Genomic DNA, 17,642 nt, shown 5'->3' with positions numbered 1-17,642 from the left:
CTCACAAAGCCTGAAATATTTATTATCTAGAAAGTTTATGAAAATATATTGAAATATCTATTTTCATAGAAAGTTTGTCAGCCCCTGTCCTAGGCTACTGAGGAATAGTGAACAAATGATCTATTTTTAAAGTTTAAACTTTGAAAAAAGTCTTTTTTTTTAAAACCAGACTTTGCTCTTAGTTGTAGGAGAATTAAAAACAGTATCACCATTAAAGAGCCATAAAATTGTACACAGTGCATTATTATTTATTTCAGCCAAAGAATAAACTCTGGTGATTTTATTGAGAGGAAAGCTTTCTTATTTTGAAAAATGGAATAATTTGGGGATATCTGAACCCAAATGGAGAATCGTTTGTTTCAATGGGATTATTATGTTACATTAGCATACTACAACAAAAAGATAGCGGCCCTTTTATACTCATTGAAAATGATTTTCAAAAGACTATTTTAAAATTGTATTGTGAAAATAGAACCAAAAACCTTCTCATACCAGACATGGTGACAAAGGAGGGAAGATTTCAGCCTTAGGGAGGTTTGCATTAGATGGGCATCACGTTGTGGGACCAAGCCCAATCCTGTGTTCTGGTGGCTCCTAGCCAAGGGTAAAGTTCCACATATACCCTTCCATGCCATGGTAGTCTTTATATGAGTCTCTGGAGCTTCTTATCCAGGGCTTCAAGTGATTAGGTCAGCCAGGGTTGAGAGACCCAAGGAAGGACAATTTATATGAGGCCAGTGGCTTATAGACTGAACTAAGGTGAAAATAATCACATTTCCTGTCTAGGAAAGTTTACCTTAGAAATACCAAGATAATGAGGTAGTTGACAAAAGGGGCTGAGATGATAGTGAGCTTATGATGAAGTCAGAGTTTTTGGATAGGAAAGATCCAGACAGTACAAATTAAGAGGTAGAGACTTGAGGATGAATAAAGTAAGCAATAATTAAATACTGAGGTGGAGCTGAATCATATTACACTGATGCACAGTGTAAAAATTCCTTAGCCTGCCTGGCTCTGTGTCAACTCCTGCTCTTCCTGAAGCTAGTAGGTCTTTCTCGAACTTCCTCCCTTGCTCAATCAAAGCTTTCTCAGAAGAGCAAAGGGTTATGATTCTGTGTATGATTCTTGTGAAAAAAAAAAAAAAAAAAAAGCATGAATATCTGGTCCATGTAAGTTAGAGAATCTAACAAAATATGCCTGAATTGTCCTTTAAGTAGCTTTTCCCACCAAATTTATTGTTGTTTTTAAACAGTAATCAATTTTACATTTTAATCAAGTAATTAATTTAGGAGATGAGACAATTTTTAAAATTCATTTATTTTTGTTCTTTGTGCATTTTTTAGTTTAGTTATGCTAATATTAGGGTTCATTTTGACATAATTATAAAAGCATGGATAATTTGAAACTTTATTTTTCTAGAGTTATTAAATACAACAGATTATTATAAAGCAGCAAGTGATCAACTTTAGTCCCACTGAGAAATGTTGTACAGTTTATAAGGAGATAATGATATCATCTTTAAAGACAACCCAGATATCAGTTTCTAATAATATTGGGGAGAGTTAAATCTCATTCATAGGTCCTAGACAAAGGCCATTCAAATTTAGTTTTTGAAAATTTCTTGGGAAAAAGTGTATTTGTCCCAACATCATGAGTTTTTTATATTTAGTAACTTTCAGACATCCTTTGGACTGAATGTGAAATAGTTGTATTCTTTCCTTCTAAATAGTATGAATTTTAACTGTATATATGAAAAAATATAATTTAACTGCTTTTTCCCTAGTATGAATAACAGTTTAGGAAAAGTTACAAGGTAAACAGCAGAAATTATGTAATAAATTATGTTATGTATTTGCACATACATTCATAAGAGTTGCTTTTACAACTTTTCTAAAAAGAGCAATGATTAGGAATAAAATGAATTTTTATGGGTGAATAGCACTCTTTTGCTTCTAAGAACTACTAGTTCTTAGGGAACATCAGTAACCACTTTAAGTAAAATATTTATTGACATATTACAACTAGAATTTAAAAATGGGGAATTCAAAACAAAATTACATTTTGTTATTAACTATAAATTTTATTCTTTTTATTTTCCTTCTTTCAGTATAATGAGTCACTGGTGAGATTTACAGAATAATTTCACCTCAAAAGAACACATTTACTTTTCAGATGAATTAAGACCTTCATGTTAAGGTATTTCTAAATGTCTATTTCTTTTATTAGAGGAATTAAAAAAATAAATCTAGATTAACATTTCAAAGCCATTACTTCCAGAAATGTTTTGATCATTAGTGATTCTCAAACCTATTGAGACCAACTTGCCCATAAATTTAAGAGTCATTAGTTGCATCACATCTCAGAATGCCTTTATATGACTAATATTTTCCTTGTTCTGCAGGGCAAGAAGGACTGCAATTTCCCAAGACAGTGCCACAACTTCATTAAGTGACACAGCACAAAATCTGGTCGAAGACTAAATCGAAGACTAGCTTTTGTATGGGTTGCAATCCTGCTTTCCTAAAGATAAAATTTTATCTGTTGCCCTTTGAAGATATTTCTCAACTGCTACTTTTCAACATTTGCTTGTTCCCTGGTTAAATATTTACAACCAGAGAAAGAGAACAAGTAAAAAGGTAATGTATTCCACAGCTGAGGTTTTCCTCTTTCCCATAAGACAAAAAATGATGAATAAATATAAATTAATACAAGACCTATCTGAATATTTTATGTAATTTCTACAAAAAAATGTGATACTGCGACAAGTCAAGTATGACCCCAATTGACCAATTCCAACTATTAAGACTTTGGCTCCTTAATGTGATAATATCTGTCACAAAGTCTAGGCCTTTCTTTTAATAGGAAAGATTAGCTTAACATCATATGTAGCATAATTTTAGTGACTAAATAGTTTATCTTTTAGTGACTTTTAACTTTCCCCATGTTAATGAGAAAACTACCTAGAAACATTGAAGGAGGGGGAGGAAGGATCCATTTGCTGGGGGGAACATGCACAGAGAGACACAGAAGATACAGACCACAGTCTATGTCCACTGGGGGCTCACAGCCAGAAGGAGATCGGGAAAGGCCATCCTGGGAAGGGTATATCTGGTCTAAAATCTGAACAAAAGAATAAAATTTTTCCAACGGGGAGAGCAATACAAGAGCATTTATGGGATGAGGAAATAATATGATGTACTGGGGGATTTATAAACTATTTGGCAATGTTGAAGAGGAAGCTGTTATTTGGGAACTGAGAAAGGTCAGGCCAGAAAAGGAGACAAGGGGCAGGTTACTGAAGGACCTACTCTGCTGTGTTAAAGGATGTGGCTGAATGCAGTAAGGACTGGGAAACCATTTTGATGCTCTGAATAGGGGAGCCTCTGGTTTTGGTTTAGAAAGATCATTCAGGAAGCAGGATGGAAGACATATGAGAAAAAGAAGAACCTGGTGGCAGAGGGACTTGGGCTTGGGCATGAGCAGAGAGCAAGGGAAGATAGTGCCAAGACTCCAAAGAGCAGAGTGATCATTTAATCACTTTCCACGTGTGGAAGGGATAAAGGAATAACAGATCTAGTATAAAACAAAAGTTTTTCATTCTAGTATAAAATAGTATCATTCATTCTAGTATAAAACACAAGTTTTTCGCAAGTGGTAACACTAAGGGAGTTAGAGAGGAAGAAGAACCAATTGGGAGAGACTGGTAAGTTCTCTCTGTTGGAGTTTAGTTTTCTTCAAGAGACATGTATGGGAAGGTATCCAGTAGACCTTCGAAAATACCAAAGAACATGGGAACATGAATCTGTTCTGATTGTATGAATATGGAAGTCATCTCTTAGACACATTGATCCAAATACAGAAGCATATTTGAGTTTTCACGGGGATACTCTTAAAAGTGTCTGAGGTTAATATCCTAAAGAAGACTACTATTCAAAGACAGTAATTGAAATATAGTTATAGGAGCAAAGTGAAAAAAAAAAAGATAAGTAAAAGTTAAAGTGGAAAAATTGTTAATATAAAAGTTCAAGGAAGACAGGATTTTAAATAAATGGAAATGTTAAATAGGGACAAATTAAGGAGACCCACTGAGATTGATGTCTATCAGTGATGGTGATAAGAAGACTTTAGAAGATAGGTTCTAGAGGGGCTGGGGTTGTAACTCAGTGATAAAGTGCTAGCCTAGTACATGTGAGGCACTAGGTTCAATCCCCAGCACCACATCAAAATAAAGAAATAGAATAAAGGTATTGTGTCCATCTACATAGAAAAAGTTTTTTAAAAAAGAGAGAAGATATGTTCCAGAGTGGTTTTAGAAGAATGAAGGATACAGAAGCCAAATCACATTGAATGAAGAATGAGAAGGGTGAAAAGAAGATATTTTCTTAGGGTTCCCTTGGATGGCACAAGGGAGTCAGGAATGACAGCTAATGGGAAATAGAGTGTTCAAAGTTTCAGCATATGTTTATACCCTGACTAACAGGTAGGAACCTTGTGAAATAAGTGAAAGATAATACACTACAACCAATGATAATAAAAAGAAGAGTGGCCACCATTTTTATAATATTACATGATATTGTAGGCAATAATGTTAGGCAATTTACATGAATTTTTTATTTTGGACCTCAAATGGAATAAGAGCTTCAAAGTTGTGGCGAGTACAAAAATAGTCTGAAGTTAATGTAGATACAAAATTATAAAAGAAAATTAAAGACCCACGAAAGTACAGGGAAAAAATGCAGAGCAAAACCCTGAGGGCATCACTCTGATTGACATCAATTGTGCTGAAAAATGTCATCAAACAACAGGAAACTTAGGCCTATTGAATTCTGTTTACTAATAGTGGGAATTGTAAATATAAATATAAATATGCATACATACACACATATATGTGTTTGTGAATATCTTTAAGCAAATATAAATTGTTGCTTGGAGTGTTATGTTCCATTATCTTAAAAAATAATTTATATAAAACACTTGATTTATTTGGATTGAATGATTTGAGCATATAGTCTTTGAGATACACAATTTATCTGCTGTTTTTCATGATAATGGAAGAAACTAATGGTATACATAAACTAAAGTGATATATAATCTGAACAACCCAAAGAACTTATTTTTGTACTACTATTTATATTAGATATTTGCATCAGCCTTGTCTAACCACAACCTGCTTACATTGATATTATAAGTACTTCGTAATATGCAGTTATTTATCAAGAAATCAATAATAAGAGCAAGGTGCTTCCTGGGATTTTTTGGGAATTATACATCAGGATAGTGCTAGTTTTATACCTGTTGTTTGCAGAGGAAGCAGATAGTTGAGAAGGACTTGCTGTTGAAACTAGATCATTTCTCTGAAGTAAAGAGAACAGGGCAGGTAACATAGTTGTAGGTGTTGTGTGGGGATTCTTTCCTGTAGACAAATAATGGGACCAGAAGGATGTGGCAACAGATACAAATGGGGTGGTCTTGGAAAATAATTTGGTTTGGGGTCTGTAGTACAAAGTAACAAAGAGTCGTGACAATGGGAACAGGCAAAAGGACTCTCCATGAAAAATCCAGGAGACCAGCCAGTCAAAGGTGTATCCAGTTAAGGGCATCATTCTCATGGATGAAGATAGGGGTGGAGGGAATCTGATCATTGTAAACCTCTAGTCGTAGTTGTTCTGGACAAATTAGCAAGTCAAGGTCCACAAAGGAAGGAAGAAAGGTAAGTTCAAATTTGGAAACCGAGATGCCATCCAGGGTTATAAGGAATAAGGACGTTACTGCAAGAGGTTTCCTTTCATCCATCCAGCGCAGTCAGAAAAGAGCAGGAAGAGGAGGACAGCAGTGCTGAGTGAGCCACCTGGGGAGGAACTGCTGCTTAAGAGCAAAAGCAGAGTCTGGGAGCAAGGGATGAAAGGACAAGAGGAAGACTGGATGATTTTGTGCTTTCTTTGTGATTCCTAGTTTGTATGAAATCTCTTTCCAAAAAGGGCTGAAAGTAGCTAAGGCTGAGATTAAAATTTTATGTACAAAGAAAACAGATGTTTGTTAATTAAAATGGAGTTTTATATATCAGGATCAAAAATGAAACAGATGTGGGATTAAACCAATGAGAGCATTATAGCTAGAAGTGGTTTAGTTTACGCGAAACCATTGATTTCCTGATTTCCTCTCAGTGAAGAAATGGTTGCTTTCTCTTACAGTAGATAAAATCATGTGATGGTCCATGAATTAGGTCATACTTTTAGAGTCATCTTCAAAATGACCATGTTCACATGTGAGTGTTGTGCACTGAAAAGCATCTGGCTTCTCGATCTGATAATTAACCATTTTTTTTAATTCCAGTGGGAAGGAAATGGCACAAACAAGCAGAGGGATACTCTGTGAAGGCTGTGGAGAGTCACTGTGCTCAGGAGCCTATGCTATCAGCAAACCTGATTGTGAAAATTGCTGGAGGCTGACAACAGATGTTGGCAATTGCTTCCTTTGGTGTAAGGGTACAGTGAATTTGGCATGTGAATAATAATGGTTAAGTTTATCTTGGTTTTCCACTTTTGATTAGTTTTAGATGCTAAAACTTTTGTGTAGGGAACTAGAAGACAAAAGAAGCATGTGAAAGGACTTCAGTACCTGGAAAACACATGAGGAAACATTTAAATACTTGGATTTTCAGTTATGATCGTTTTTACATATATTCTACATTTAATGAACTTGTAATCTCTCAATGATACATAGGTTTCCTTATTTATTCCACATTTTAAAGCAGTATAACTTTTCTTTATATGAGGTCATTTAAAAGAAGAGATGATTTTCTAAATCTTAAATTAAATGTACCAGATATATATATATATATATATATATATATGTTTTTAATGTCAGAAGGATTCATTTCTATATTCAAAGCCATGTTAATTCTGTTTGCTGCCTTATGTATAATCTTAATTCTCCATTTTCTTTGCAATAGTTTGTCATGGGTTTTTCCAACACTCTAAATCCTGTCCAACGTTACCAGTAGAAAGAGCTTTCCAACTTACGTTGAAAATGCATTATTCTGCTTTTCACATCGGATGCCTTTGCAGCTTAACCCTTTCGTTTCTTCATAATAGAAGTACAACTGATTTAAGCCATTTGCGAATGCTAGCAGGACAAGGCAGTATATGAATAGAAACTTCAGAATGTCCAGGAGCATTCTTCCCAGAGATATTTGTAGAGGTCCCAGGTGAGAATTTGCAGTAAAAAGTGAGATCAGGCGCAGGGAACTGAAGATGTTGGCAATAGCAAATAAAGCCTCAGCTACCAGAGTGGGATGCCACATGTCCCATGATTCTCGTGGGTTAAGAGCACTGTACTGGAAAAAAAAAAAAAAAAAAAAAAAAAAAAAAAACCAGAGAAACAAAGGAGAGGTAAAACAAGCACACGCTTACAAATACGTCAGGTTCAGACCTGAGATGCTTTTTTAGGCGACCCAGTACCTAAGATCATCAGCTTATTGTCTGGAAGCTGATGTTCTCTACAACTGTAGTAACAATACTAATCGACACAAAAATAACAGCTTTTTAATTTATAAACTTTAACCAAAGTGCCTTCTTGGTCTGTCCTTGTCATTTGTGATTGTTGTCACTATGTGAATTACAACATCTGTCTTTGAGTTTTCCCATGGAACTTCAAAAAGAAAGAAAGAAAAGAAAAATATTAGGTAGGGGAAAATCAGATTTTATATTGGGAAAAGTAGCAATATCAAGATAGCAAACTACATTATTAAGAAAAACTGTTAAACTTTGAACAAAATGATCAATGACCTTGTAATATATGAGACACTTGCTAATTCTAGAGGAATGCATGTAGGATTAAAAATTACATATGAATGAGTGTAGTAGTCCTCTGTTGTTCTGGAAATAGTAATGTTTGATAAAGGCATAAATATCAGTGCTTTGTGCATGGAATATCCTGAATGGAAGTACAACCTAAGTTGAAATTCTATTGGTGGTTATTGAATTGCCATTTTAAAAATATTTAATATATAGGGAATTCTGTGATTTGAGAAAAATATGTGCCAATTTAAAATTTGACCAGAAAATTTTCTAAAAACATAAGGTAATTGATTAAGATGTCAGTTTCAAATTATCTTGATATTAAACCACAGAAACAGCACAACGAAATTTATATTGAGATAAATTTGTATCCTTTAAAAGAGCCAAATGTGTTTTTGAAATATTGAGGTATGAAACTCTATAATGAAATCTGTATTAAAACTGAACAAAAATTAAATTTTTTTCTTCATAAACATCACTAAAACAGTATAAGAAAAAAAATGAAAGTTCTATTTCTATATAAGTCCCATCAGAATATTTTCATAGCAAATCAACTTGAAAGGCCTTGACATTTATTAATCAATTAATTCACCTTGAATCTAATAGTATTTTTTAATCTCCCTTGGGGGCAGGGGACATATCTCAAGCTCTTAATGTTATTCAATTCTCAGGCTTTCACTGGACTGACAATTTAAAACAATTAAGTTTGCACTAGAAGAAAATTCTTTTCTATCTTTAAATCCTGATAAATGTTCTTGAACATCCCCATGCATGGTTTCAGCATAAAATAACTAATGATTGCAGATGCAGAAAAAATAGTTAAGATGTTCATCTTATCCATCCAACAAACATTGGGGTGCAAGCTCAGGGTCCCAAACACTACTAATTCTTTCCTCTTAGTTCCCCTCTAAATGATGCATGCTGTCTTTTCATTCAAGGACCGAGATTCTCCTTTCTTTCTTCACTTCTCTCCTGAAAGACTTAAAACATTTAAAGAGAGAACTATTTCCACTATGTCAATGGCTCATTCCTTTTTAAAAAACCTTTTTATATAATTTAGGACTATATCTCAACACAAACAAAATATGAAACAGGAAGCATTCTTAAGGATGTGATCATTTTCTTTGAACTTCTTTTTTTATTATTATTTTATTTTTACAGAGTGCATTTTGATTCAAACTTCTCACAACATTTAATGCAATGTGCTTCATGTACATTTTCTCCTATCAAGTATTTACAGATCAGTGATGCAGACAGGTACAACTGATTATCATAAAAATTCTCTAACAATCATCACAAAGTGTTCAGGAGTGGAGAAAGAAAGTGATTATTTCTGGGGCTTCTGAAAGTAGGAATGAATATAGTTTCTATGTTGTCAAGAGTTTCAGAATCCTTCAAATCCAGTGGAGACATGCCTTGCCCTAGATTTCACACCAGCTCAAGTCAGTCAGATGTATAATCCATCATCACATTGTGATAAAGTTTAGCTCTTCCATTGATCTACTGGGCATAGAGCCCTTCTAGTAAATTATCTCAGCTGGGACTCAAAAAAATCACAAGAGTAAATCTTAACAAATAATAAGAAGTTAGATTTGCCCCAGTATAATTATCCAAGTTGGATACAGAATCTAGCACTTCTGGTAAGTGTTGGGAAACAATGCCACATGAATATGTTCATGTTATACACAGCCAAAGCTTTCTAAACAAAACATCCCTGGTATCTGAGTTAAATGATGTTTGAATGGCAAACAACCTTTGAAAGTTAAAGACAGAGACCTCCTGAGAGACTTAGAAATATCTCCTCTGGTGCCATCTGCTTACATTCTCAGGATAATAAATCTAGGGACCTTCATCTTCCCAGAAAGAATTTATTTACTTAACAAAGTTAAGGTCTTTCTCTCTCCTTCTCTGGAGGAAAGATGGGTGGCTGGCTCAGCTGCATCATATAAATTCTGAGATTCATAATTTCTTATTTCCTCTCTGGTGGTACAAATCTCTGGTACACACAGGGTGCAGCTGGCTCTCACTGTCCCCAAGGATGAACTGGGATGTGGGGAACTGATGATAGGATTACAATGTAAGCAAATAATTCGTCTGTTCTCTGATCCAGAAACTGTTAGGGATAAATCGAGATATAAACATTGAGTAATTACTTCTTGATTTTGTTCTATTAAGCTTTGTTTTAAATTCACATATACATTTTTTCAGGCTTTTAAATATAGTCTTTGTTTTATGAAATCCAAAAATTCTTATAAACCATGATGTTCTTTGAATTTGTAGGGAGTAATTATAATTCTTTAGTCATTAAATTTATTTCTCCATCTCTACAATTGGGAATTAAAATATTAACTTGGAATTCATAATTTTTCTTTTATTCAATTAATTTAGACATTTTTCTTTAAATAAAATTTACGCTCATTTTTCATCTTTGCATTTTCAACTCTGTGCTGTCTTATTGGTATCGTTGGTAGGTTCCTCTATCTTAAATTGAACAGTTGAGTTTGCTTTTCATCTCATTCCACTGACTCTCCCTGGGTGTTTTTGTTGATTTGATTTCAGATCTCCAGCTCTATCTTTTTTCGAAAGGGTCTCATCAGCCCAGGCTGGCCTCAAACTCCTGGGCTCAAGTGATTCTCCTGCCTCAGACTCCCTAGTACCTGAGATTGCACGGATGGGCCACCATGCTGGCTTCATGATTCAACTTTTAGTCACGACTCTCAACGTCACACCTCTAACTCTGACTGCTCACCTCGTTTATATTCTACTGTCTGGTTGGCTTTTCTGCTTGAATACATATCAGCAGTATCCCAAACTCACAGACTATAAAAGGAACTTACCACCTTTTCTTCAAACTTTCTGCTGATCTTAATGAATAGGAGGAAATCGCCCAATTCAGAATTTGCTGCTCATCCTTAAATCTGCCCTTCCAAAATTCCAGCATTTATATCCAAACCTTATACATATTCTTCTCTTCTTCATAACCTCACTTCAAGCAGTTCTTTTTTTCTCTCTCAGTTATTATTATGATAGTTTCCCAATGATTCTTCCTGCCTTAAACTTCATCTCTTCAATCATTTATTTCCTCCAAAGGAGAAAATAAGACCATATCATATATTGCTTAATATTCTTCAATGACTGAATTGTCTTTGGGATGACATTTTGACTTCTGAACATGTCACAGAAATCTTCTGGAATTTGTGTTCTGACTTCCTTTTAAAATTGACTTACCACTGTCCCTAGTTAGGTTCCCAATCCCCAGCTCAAAACGTTAGTCCTAGTGAGTCTCCAAATGAGACACATATTTTTAACGAAATGCCTTTTCATGACTGCTGGGCCCTTTGTACAGAATGATTTTAAATTCTAATCATTTTGATTGCCCAGCAGTTATTCATTCAGCAGACATAGCTGCAAGCCTATTCTGCATCAAGCACCATCTTCAGGGTTTGCAGTGGTGACGAAGGGAGGTACAGCCCATGCCATAACTTTAGAATGTAGTGAAGAAGACCGACATTCATCAAATAATGCTATTTTTTCCTCTGATCAGTGCTCTCTCCCAGAGATGAGTGGACACTGGGATCATAAGGGACCAAAAGTGGTAGCCCCATATTGTAGAATACTCTTAAGGGAAAAATTAAGAGCTATTCAAGAATTTCCAGCCTTTCTAGAAACATCAAGTCCTGTTTTCCTCTTTCTTTCAAGTATTTGTTTTGTCATTCTACTCCGAACATAATGTGACCATGCCACATGCCTTCCTTTCTATACAGATTCCTTTTTAAGAGAACTGCTCCTTTTGTAGATCTATGTAATAGGATGTGTAGCCTTGGGTTACTGGCCACTTTTTCCTGCAGGGAGCTTCATCTAATGCATTTTAATATGCTAGACATCTAGTAGAGTGTTTTATATGTGAGAAGCTCCAAAAGCACTCTAGGCAGAAGAATCATACATATACACCAAGATATGGTGTTTCCTTGTATAAACGAGAGTAGCTTGTTATACCTGGAACGCAGAGGGTTTAGGAACATAAGATGAGCCTGAGATGCAGTTAAAGCCAAGTCATGAAGACCTTGGCAGAAGTGTCAGTAGAAGAAAATGTACTGAATCACAATACTGGACAATGAGGTCCTTGAATATGAGAACATACGTTGCTTCATCTTCATATTCTCTTATAAATCTGAAGCATACTGATGAAAACCAAGCAATCAATCAAAATGAATAAAATTTAATGGATATATTATAAAATATTTATAAAAAATATTTATAGTTTGGATCTGAAATGTCTCCTAAGGGCCCTTGTCTCCAGCCTGGCGTTATTGGGAGGTGGTAGAATCTTTAGAATGGGGGATTAATAGGAGATTTCAGGTCATTGGGAAGCATGCCCTTGAAGGAGATTGTGAGATCCTGGTCTCTTCTACTTTGCTTTCTTTTCCAGGCATTAAGTAAAGAGTTTGCTCCTCCATATACTCCCTGCCATGATATATTACAATCGCACCAATAGATATGGACTGACATCTCCCAAACTGTGAGCTAAAATAAACCTTTACTCTTCATGAGTTGATTTTCCCTAGTATTTGTTATAGTAATAAAAAGCTAATCCATTTGTCTTATAAGATTAAATAGAAGACATATTAGTTTTAATGTGTGTTTTACAAGGTGAAAACTTTTCCTTTCCTATATATAGATAATTTAGCAATGAAAGGCAATCAGAAGTCAAAGGACTTTCTCTTCTAGTAGATAATTCTAGATTAAACAACTGGGATTTAAATATCTTTAGCTCTCTTCCATAGAATGAAATAACATTTTAGAAAGCCCAATGCTTTGAGGAGTAGCCTTATTACATCATTCATGAATGGAAACAATAATATTTGACCCATTCTATCTGATAATAGGAAGAATCATTAAAATATACCCTTAGAACTGTTTAGAAGAATGATGCTACTAAAAATCCATCCTGTTTAATATTTTTATTCACAATTCTTATTTTTGAAAATATTTAAATTGCACAGTAAAAATATATAGAAATTTAATCATTCTTGTCAAAGGACTGAATGTAAATATTTAAGTGACAAGTTCTATGTGGAAAATGGGATGGATATTATTTAGGAATAAACTAGCCCTAATGAAGCTGAAGGAACATTAAAAAATTGTGTCCTCAGGCATCAACAAACTACTGATTAACATTTCATATACAGTGAGAAGAGGAAATGATTGACAAATTTTCCTCTTGAGAATTAGAAGTATATTTAAAAAAAAAATCCACAGTCTGTGAGTTGTAAAATGCAAAGACATCAAAGTACTAAAGGAAGCATCACGAACACTGCATGTAAGGAGGAGAATGTTGAAGTCATATATTTTTGTGCTGTTGATGCTATTGCACTGCATATGCAAATTAAAAGCTACTACTGGATACTTATATTAGGTTCTTTCCTATGGCATGGAAATTTATTGATTTAATCTTTACAAAATATCCTTTGGGGGCTGATTATTATTATTGTTTTACAGAAAAGAACTTTGAAGCACAGATTAAGTAACTTGTTCCAAATAACATGAGTAAGAAATGATATAAGCAGTAGTCATGTCAACAATGGTTTCAGAATCCACAAACTTAACCTTGACCTCGGTTAGCAGGACTGTGCTGTACTGTGGTTCTTGAGTGTCGCCCAAAGGTCTATATGTTAGAGGCTTGGTCCCCAGTCTGTGGCAGTATTGAAAGGTTGTGAAGGCTTTAGTGTGTAGAGCCTACTGAGAGAACATACATCATTAAGAACCTACCCTTGAAAAGGATTGTGGGACACACTCTGCCTTCTCTTTCTCTCTCTCTTTCCCAGCCATGAGGGGAGTGGTTTTGCTGTTCCATAAGCTTCTGTAATAATGCACCACCTTACCACAAGCTCAAGGCAACAGGTCAATTGATAATTAACTGAAACCTTCAAAATTATGAGTCAAAATAAACATTTTCTCTTTATCTATTAATTTATCTCAGGTATTAGTTATAGCAATGGAAAGCTGACTAATATAGGATATTTTGTGTGCATTATAGACCCCCCCTGCCACACACAAAGTGGATGAATTACAAAAGATTGATTGTCATGAACTGCTTCTCCTCTTCTCCCCAACTGAATTGTTGTGTTCTTGCTGTGTGATGGTATTTTGAGATGGTACCTTTTGGATGTAATTGGTTTTAGACAAGGTCATAAAAGTGTGGCACTCACAATGGGACTAGTTTCTTCATGGGAAGAGACTTTGAATACCTTGAATGTTCTGTCTTTCTGTTTCTCTCTTCCTGCTATATGAGGACACAAGGAAAAGGCGAGTATTTATAACACAGGTAGAGAGCCCTCAGCAGAAACCAGCCATGCTTGCACCTTTATCTCTTAGACTTCCAGCCTCCAGAACTGTAGGAAATAAATTTCTGTTTTTTCAAACACACAATGTATGAAATTTATGAAGACAGCTTGAGAAGACTAAAACAGTGGACCAATTAAATACATACGGACACTATGGCCAGGCCTATTCTAAAAGATTCTCCATCTGAACATCCCAGTTACAGAAAGGGTTATCTCTTTGTAGGATGACACTGTTTTTTTTTTGTTTTTTTTTTTTTTTTTGGTGTGTCTGTGTGTGTGTGTGTGTGTGTGTGTGTGTGTGTGTGTGTTTCCAAAAAGATCTGTTATTGGATTTTATTTTTTTCCTATTTATGTATCCTCGGATATCAGGTTGAACCAGTACAATGCCAGCAGAGGTCCTAGCTGAGACTCTTCACTAATCTTGTCTAAAGCACAATAGGTGAGCCTATTATTAACTAGGGAGCAATATTAAGATGATTTCATCAACCTCATACTTCATAATTAATAAATCACCTATCTTGATGATCTTACCTCCTATATTTTTCTCAAATCCAACTTTCTATTAGTTACCCTAGGTCTACTGCTCTATTTCAGGCATTCATCATTATTTGAATAATTTTTGTTTGAATATTATTAATGCATTTTCACCCTCTGTAGGGTGGAGTTTAAACTTCATATCACAATGTAGATAGTACCTTCCATCCTTTCCCTGTCCCCATTTCCAAAATCTTCCTTCATGTAGAACTCTGCTTTACTTATTTTGAATCATGCACATTGTGCCTTTTCTCTGTCCAATGCTCTTGCATATTCGTGAGTATGACAGATGTTCACTTTCTCTGTCCTCTATATATTTCCATTCCATTACACTTCCAACACGCTTTATAGTAGTTTCATTCCTTTTATGATGCTATCATTACCCCGGTTCTAGACTTCAATATATTAAAAGAGGCTATTTATATACTTTTGTCCTTCACCCACCTGACTGTGAGCTACTCAAAGGCAGATCCTATATCTAAGGAATTCTTACATTCTCAGAAATCAAATCAAAAGCTGATTTCTCAGTGAGTGCCAATTAAAGCTTATTGGTTAAATCAACTGTTAGGCCTGATAAAGGCAAATGTGAATCAGGAGTTCAAAGTCTTTTTAAACTAAAATGAATTAAAGTAAATTGTTAACTCATGGACTCTCACTATATGAGAAAGACAGGAGTAAAAGGAAAAGAAGCTGACAATTAGGCTTACCTGGTAACAGGTACTTATCAATTTATTTACATCTCCTATTGACAGCCTAAGGTTGAAACTATTATTTTCCTTATTTTATAGATGAGATGAAGAGAGGTGAAGAAACAAATCCAAGGTCACCCAAATAATAAGTGATGGAGTAAAGGAACAAGTCCAAGAAATGTGATTCTGAAGTGCATGCCATTAAGTATACCCACATGACTCAAACACATACATTGTACATATAATTCAAAGAACACCTCATGATTCATATTTGTAACCATTGCTGAACTTCTATGACTAAAGCATGTCCTGAAGTTTTCATTCTCCTTAGGTCATCTCCACCTATGGTAATTGCTGGATCCTACTCTGTAAACATTTTTCTGCTACCATTCCTTCTTCATCACTTGGGGTGAGTGAGTTTATTCCAAATATAAAGCTCTCCTGTAGTAGTTTTTATAGTAAAATACATTTGGTCTCTGCAGAATTTATGATATTTTAAGTAAATTGAAATCCCATATCTTAAAGTCTTGAGGCAAAAAATCCACAAGTACTGTTTGTATCTGTTCACGTTCACACACATACCAGAGTTCTCATAAATAATAAAATATATTAATATGTGAATATTATATATTTAGTTTAAATATTCTCTGAAAGAAATGTATGGGTTCCCTTTGGACTCAACCCTACACTTCTTTGAGCTATTAAATGAGATCATATAATATAATGCTCTTCAAGGTGTCTACCTTAAACTCTAAAGAGTCATCCAATTTTTAGACTGGATGTATGATCTGAGGAGACATTTACCAAAAGAAGAAATGCAAATGAACAACAAGCACATAAAAATACTCTACATTACTAATTATCAGGGAAATGTAAGTCAAAACCAAATGAGATATTATTTCACCCCAGTCAGAACTGCTACTATCAACAAAGCAAAAAAAAAAAAAAAAAAAAAAAAAATTGGTGGTGAGAATACAGACAAAATAGAGCTCTTATACACTGCAGGTGGGGATGTGGTTAATATAGTCATCATAGAGAATACTATGGTGGTCCCTTAAAAACTAAAAATAAATCTACCATATGATCCAGTCACGTCACTTCTGGATATATATTCAAAGGAAATGAAATCAAAATATCAAAGAAATACATGTACTCCCATGTTTATTGCAGCACTATTAACAATAGGAAACACATGAAATTAATTGAGGCATCTATCAAGGAATGAATGGATATATAAAATGCAATGTAAACGCACAACAGCATATTACTTAGCCATAAAAATGAATGAAATCTTATCATTTGTAGCAACCTTGATGAAACTGGAGGATATTATACTAAGTGAAATAAAACAGACACAGAAAGACAAGTATTATATGTTTTAACTCTTATATGAAAGTTGAAAAAGTGAGAGTGAAAGTAGAAGAGAGTAGAATGAGGATTATTAGAGGCTTGGAAGTAGGGGGATATAGGGATGTGGGATAATAACCAAAATACAGTTCGATAGGAGAAATAAGTTCTGGTGTTCTACACCACAGTAAGTGTCCACAGTTTACAAAAATATATATTTTGTGGAGAACTGGAAGGGAGGAGCTTGAAGTCTCCGAACATGCATGATAAAGAGATAGAAGTAATAATTGTCTTGATTTACTCTATAAATATTTTATGCACATGTTGAAATAATGCACTGAATCTCCTAAATATGTACAATTATTATATGTAAATTAAAATTTAAAATTAAAATAAAAGAACAAAAAGTTCAATGAAGTGCTTTCTTAGATTATCTACATGGGTACTATTGCCTGGAAATTTGTTAGAAATGCAAATTTGACTCTTGTCTTAATATTCCTAATTTTAAATATGGGGAGTAAGAAATGGAATCTGTGTTTCAGTGAGCCCTCCTGGTGATTATTATGTACCTGGAATTTGGAAAGAATTGCTATTGTCATATAATCCCAGAATATTATGATAACCAGGAGCACCACAATAAAATCCCATATACATTAATTTTTAGTAGAAGGAGGTTTAAAATGACTTTTCAGATACATCTAAGGATCGTTGTAGAGGAAGGAGGATTGAACAAGTATGCACTTAAAAAGAGACCAGTAATCTCCTACATATGTATAAAATTTCCTTTAGATAAGAAACTACCTTCTACTGTCTTAATAAACTGCTCAAGGTCATTAGCATCAGTGCATACAGGTAAAATTATCAAAATATGTCCCTATTCTTAAAATAACTTTCTCTCCATAAAATTAATAGACATTTATTTTTCTTAG

The 17,642-nt window shown here is 34.4% G+C and overlaps 1 protein-coding gene across 8 annotated transcripts in view; it reads right to left on the bottom strand.

Annotated features, from left to right (window-relative positions):
- TRPC4 (transient receptor potential cation channel subfamily C member 4) overlaps window positions 1-17,642 on the bottom strand; it is a 201,682-nt gene that overhangs the window by 18,867 nt on the left and 165,173 nt on the right. For 7 of the 8 annotated variants that reach the window (XM_079137234.1, XM_079137237.1, XM_079137238.1 and 4 more), the window contains one exon: window positions 7,023-7,336. In XM_079137234.1, the coding sequence (XP_078993360.1) occupies window positions 7,023-7,336 (314 nt within the window). Of the gene's footprint in view, window positions 1-7,022; window positions 7,337-17,642 lie in introns of those variants that run through there. The other variant, XM_079137241.1, reaches the window with a different exon arrangement.

This window comes from Sciurus vulgaris (genome assembly GCF_902686455.1).
Source record: "Sciurus vulgaris genome assembly, chromosome: 4".
NCBI classification, from domain to species: Eukaryota; Metazoa; Chordata; class Mammalia; order Rodentia; family Sciuridae; genus Sciurus; species Sciurus vulgaris.
Note: the sequence above shows the minus strand (reverse complement) of the source record. Positions and strands in the feature narration are given on the sequence as shown.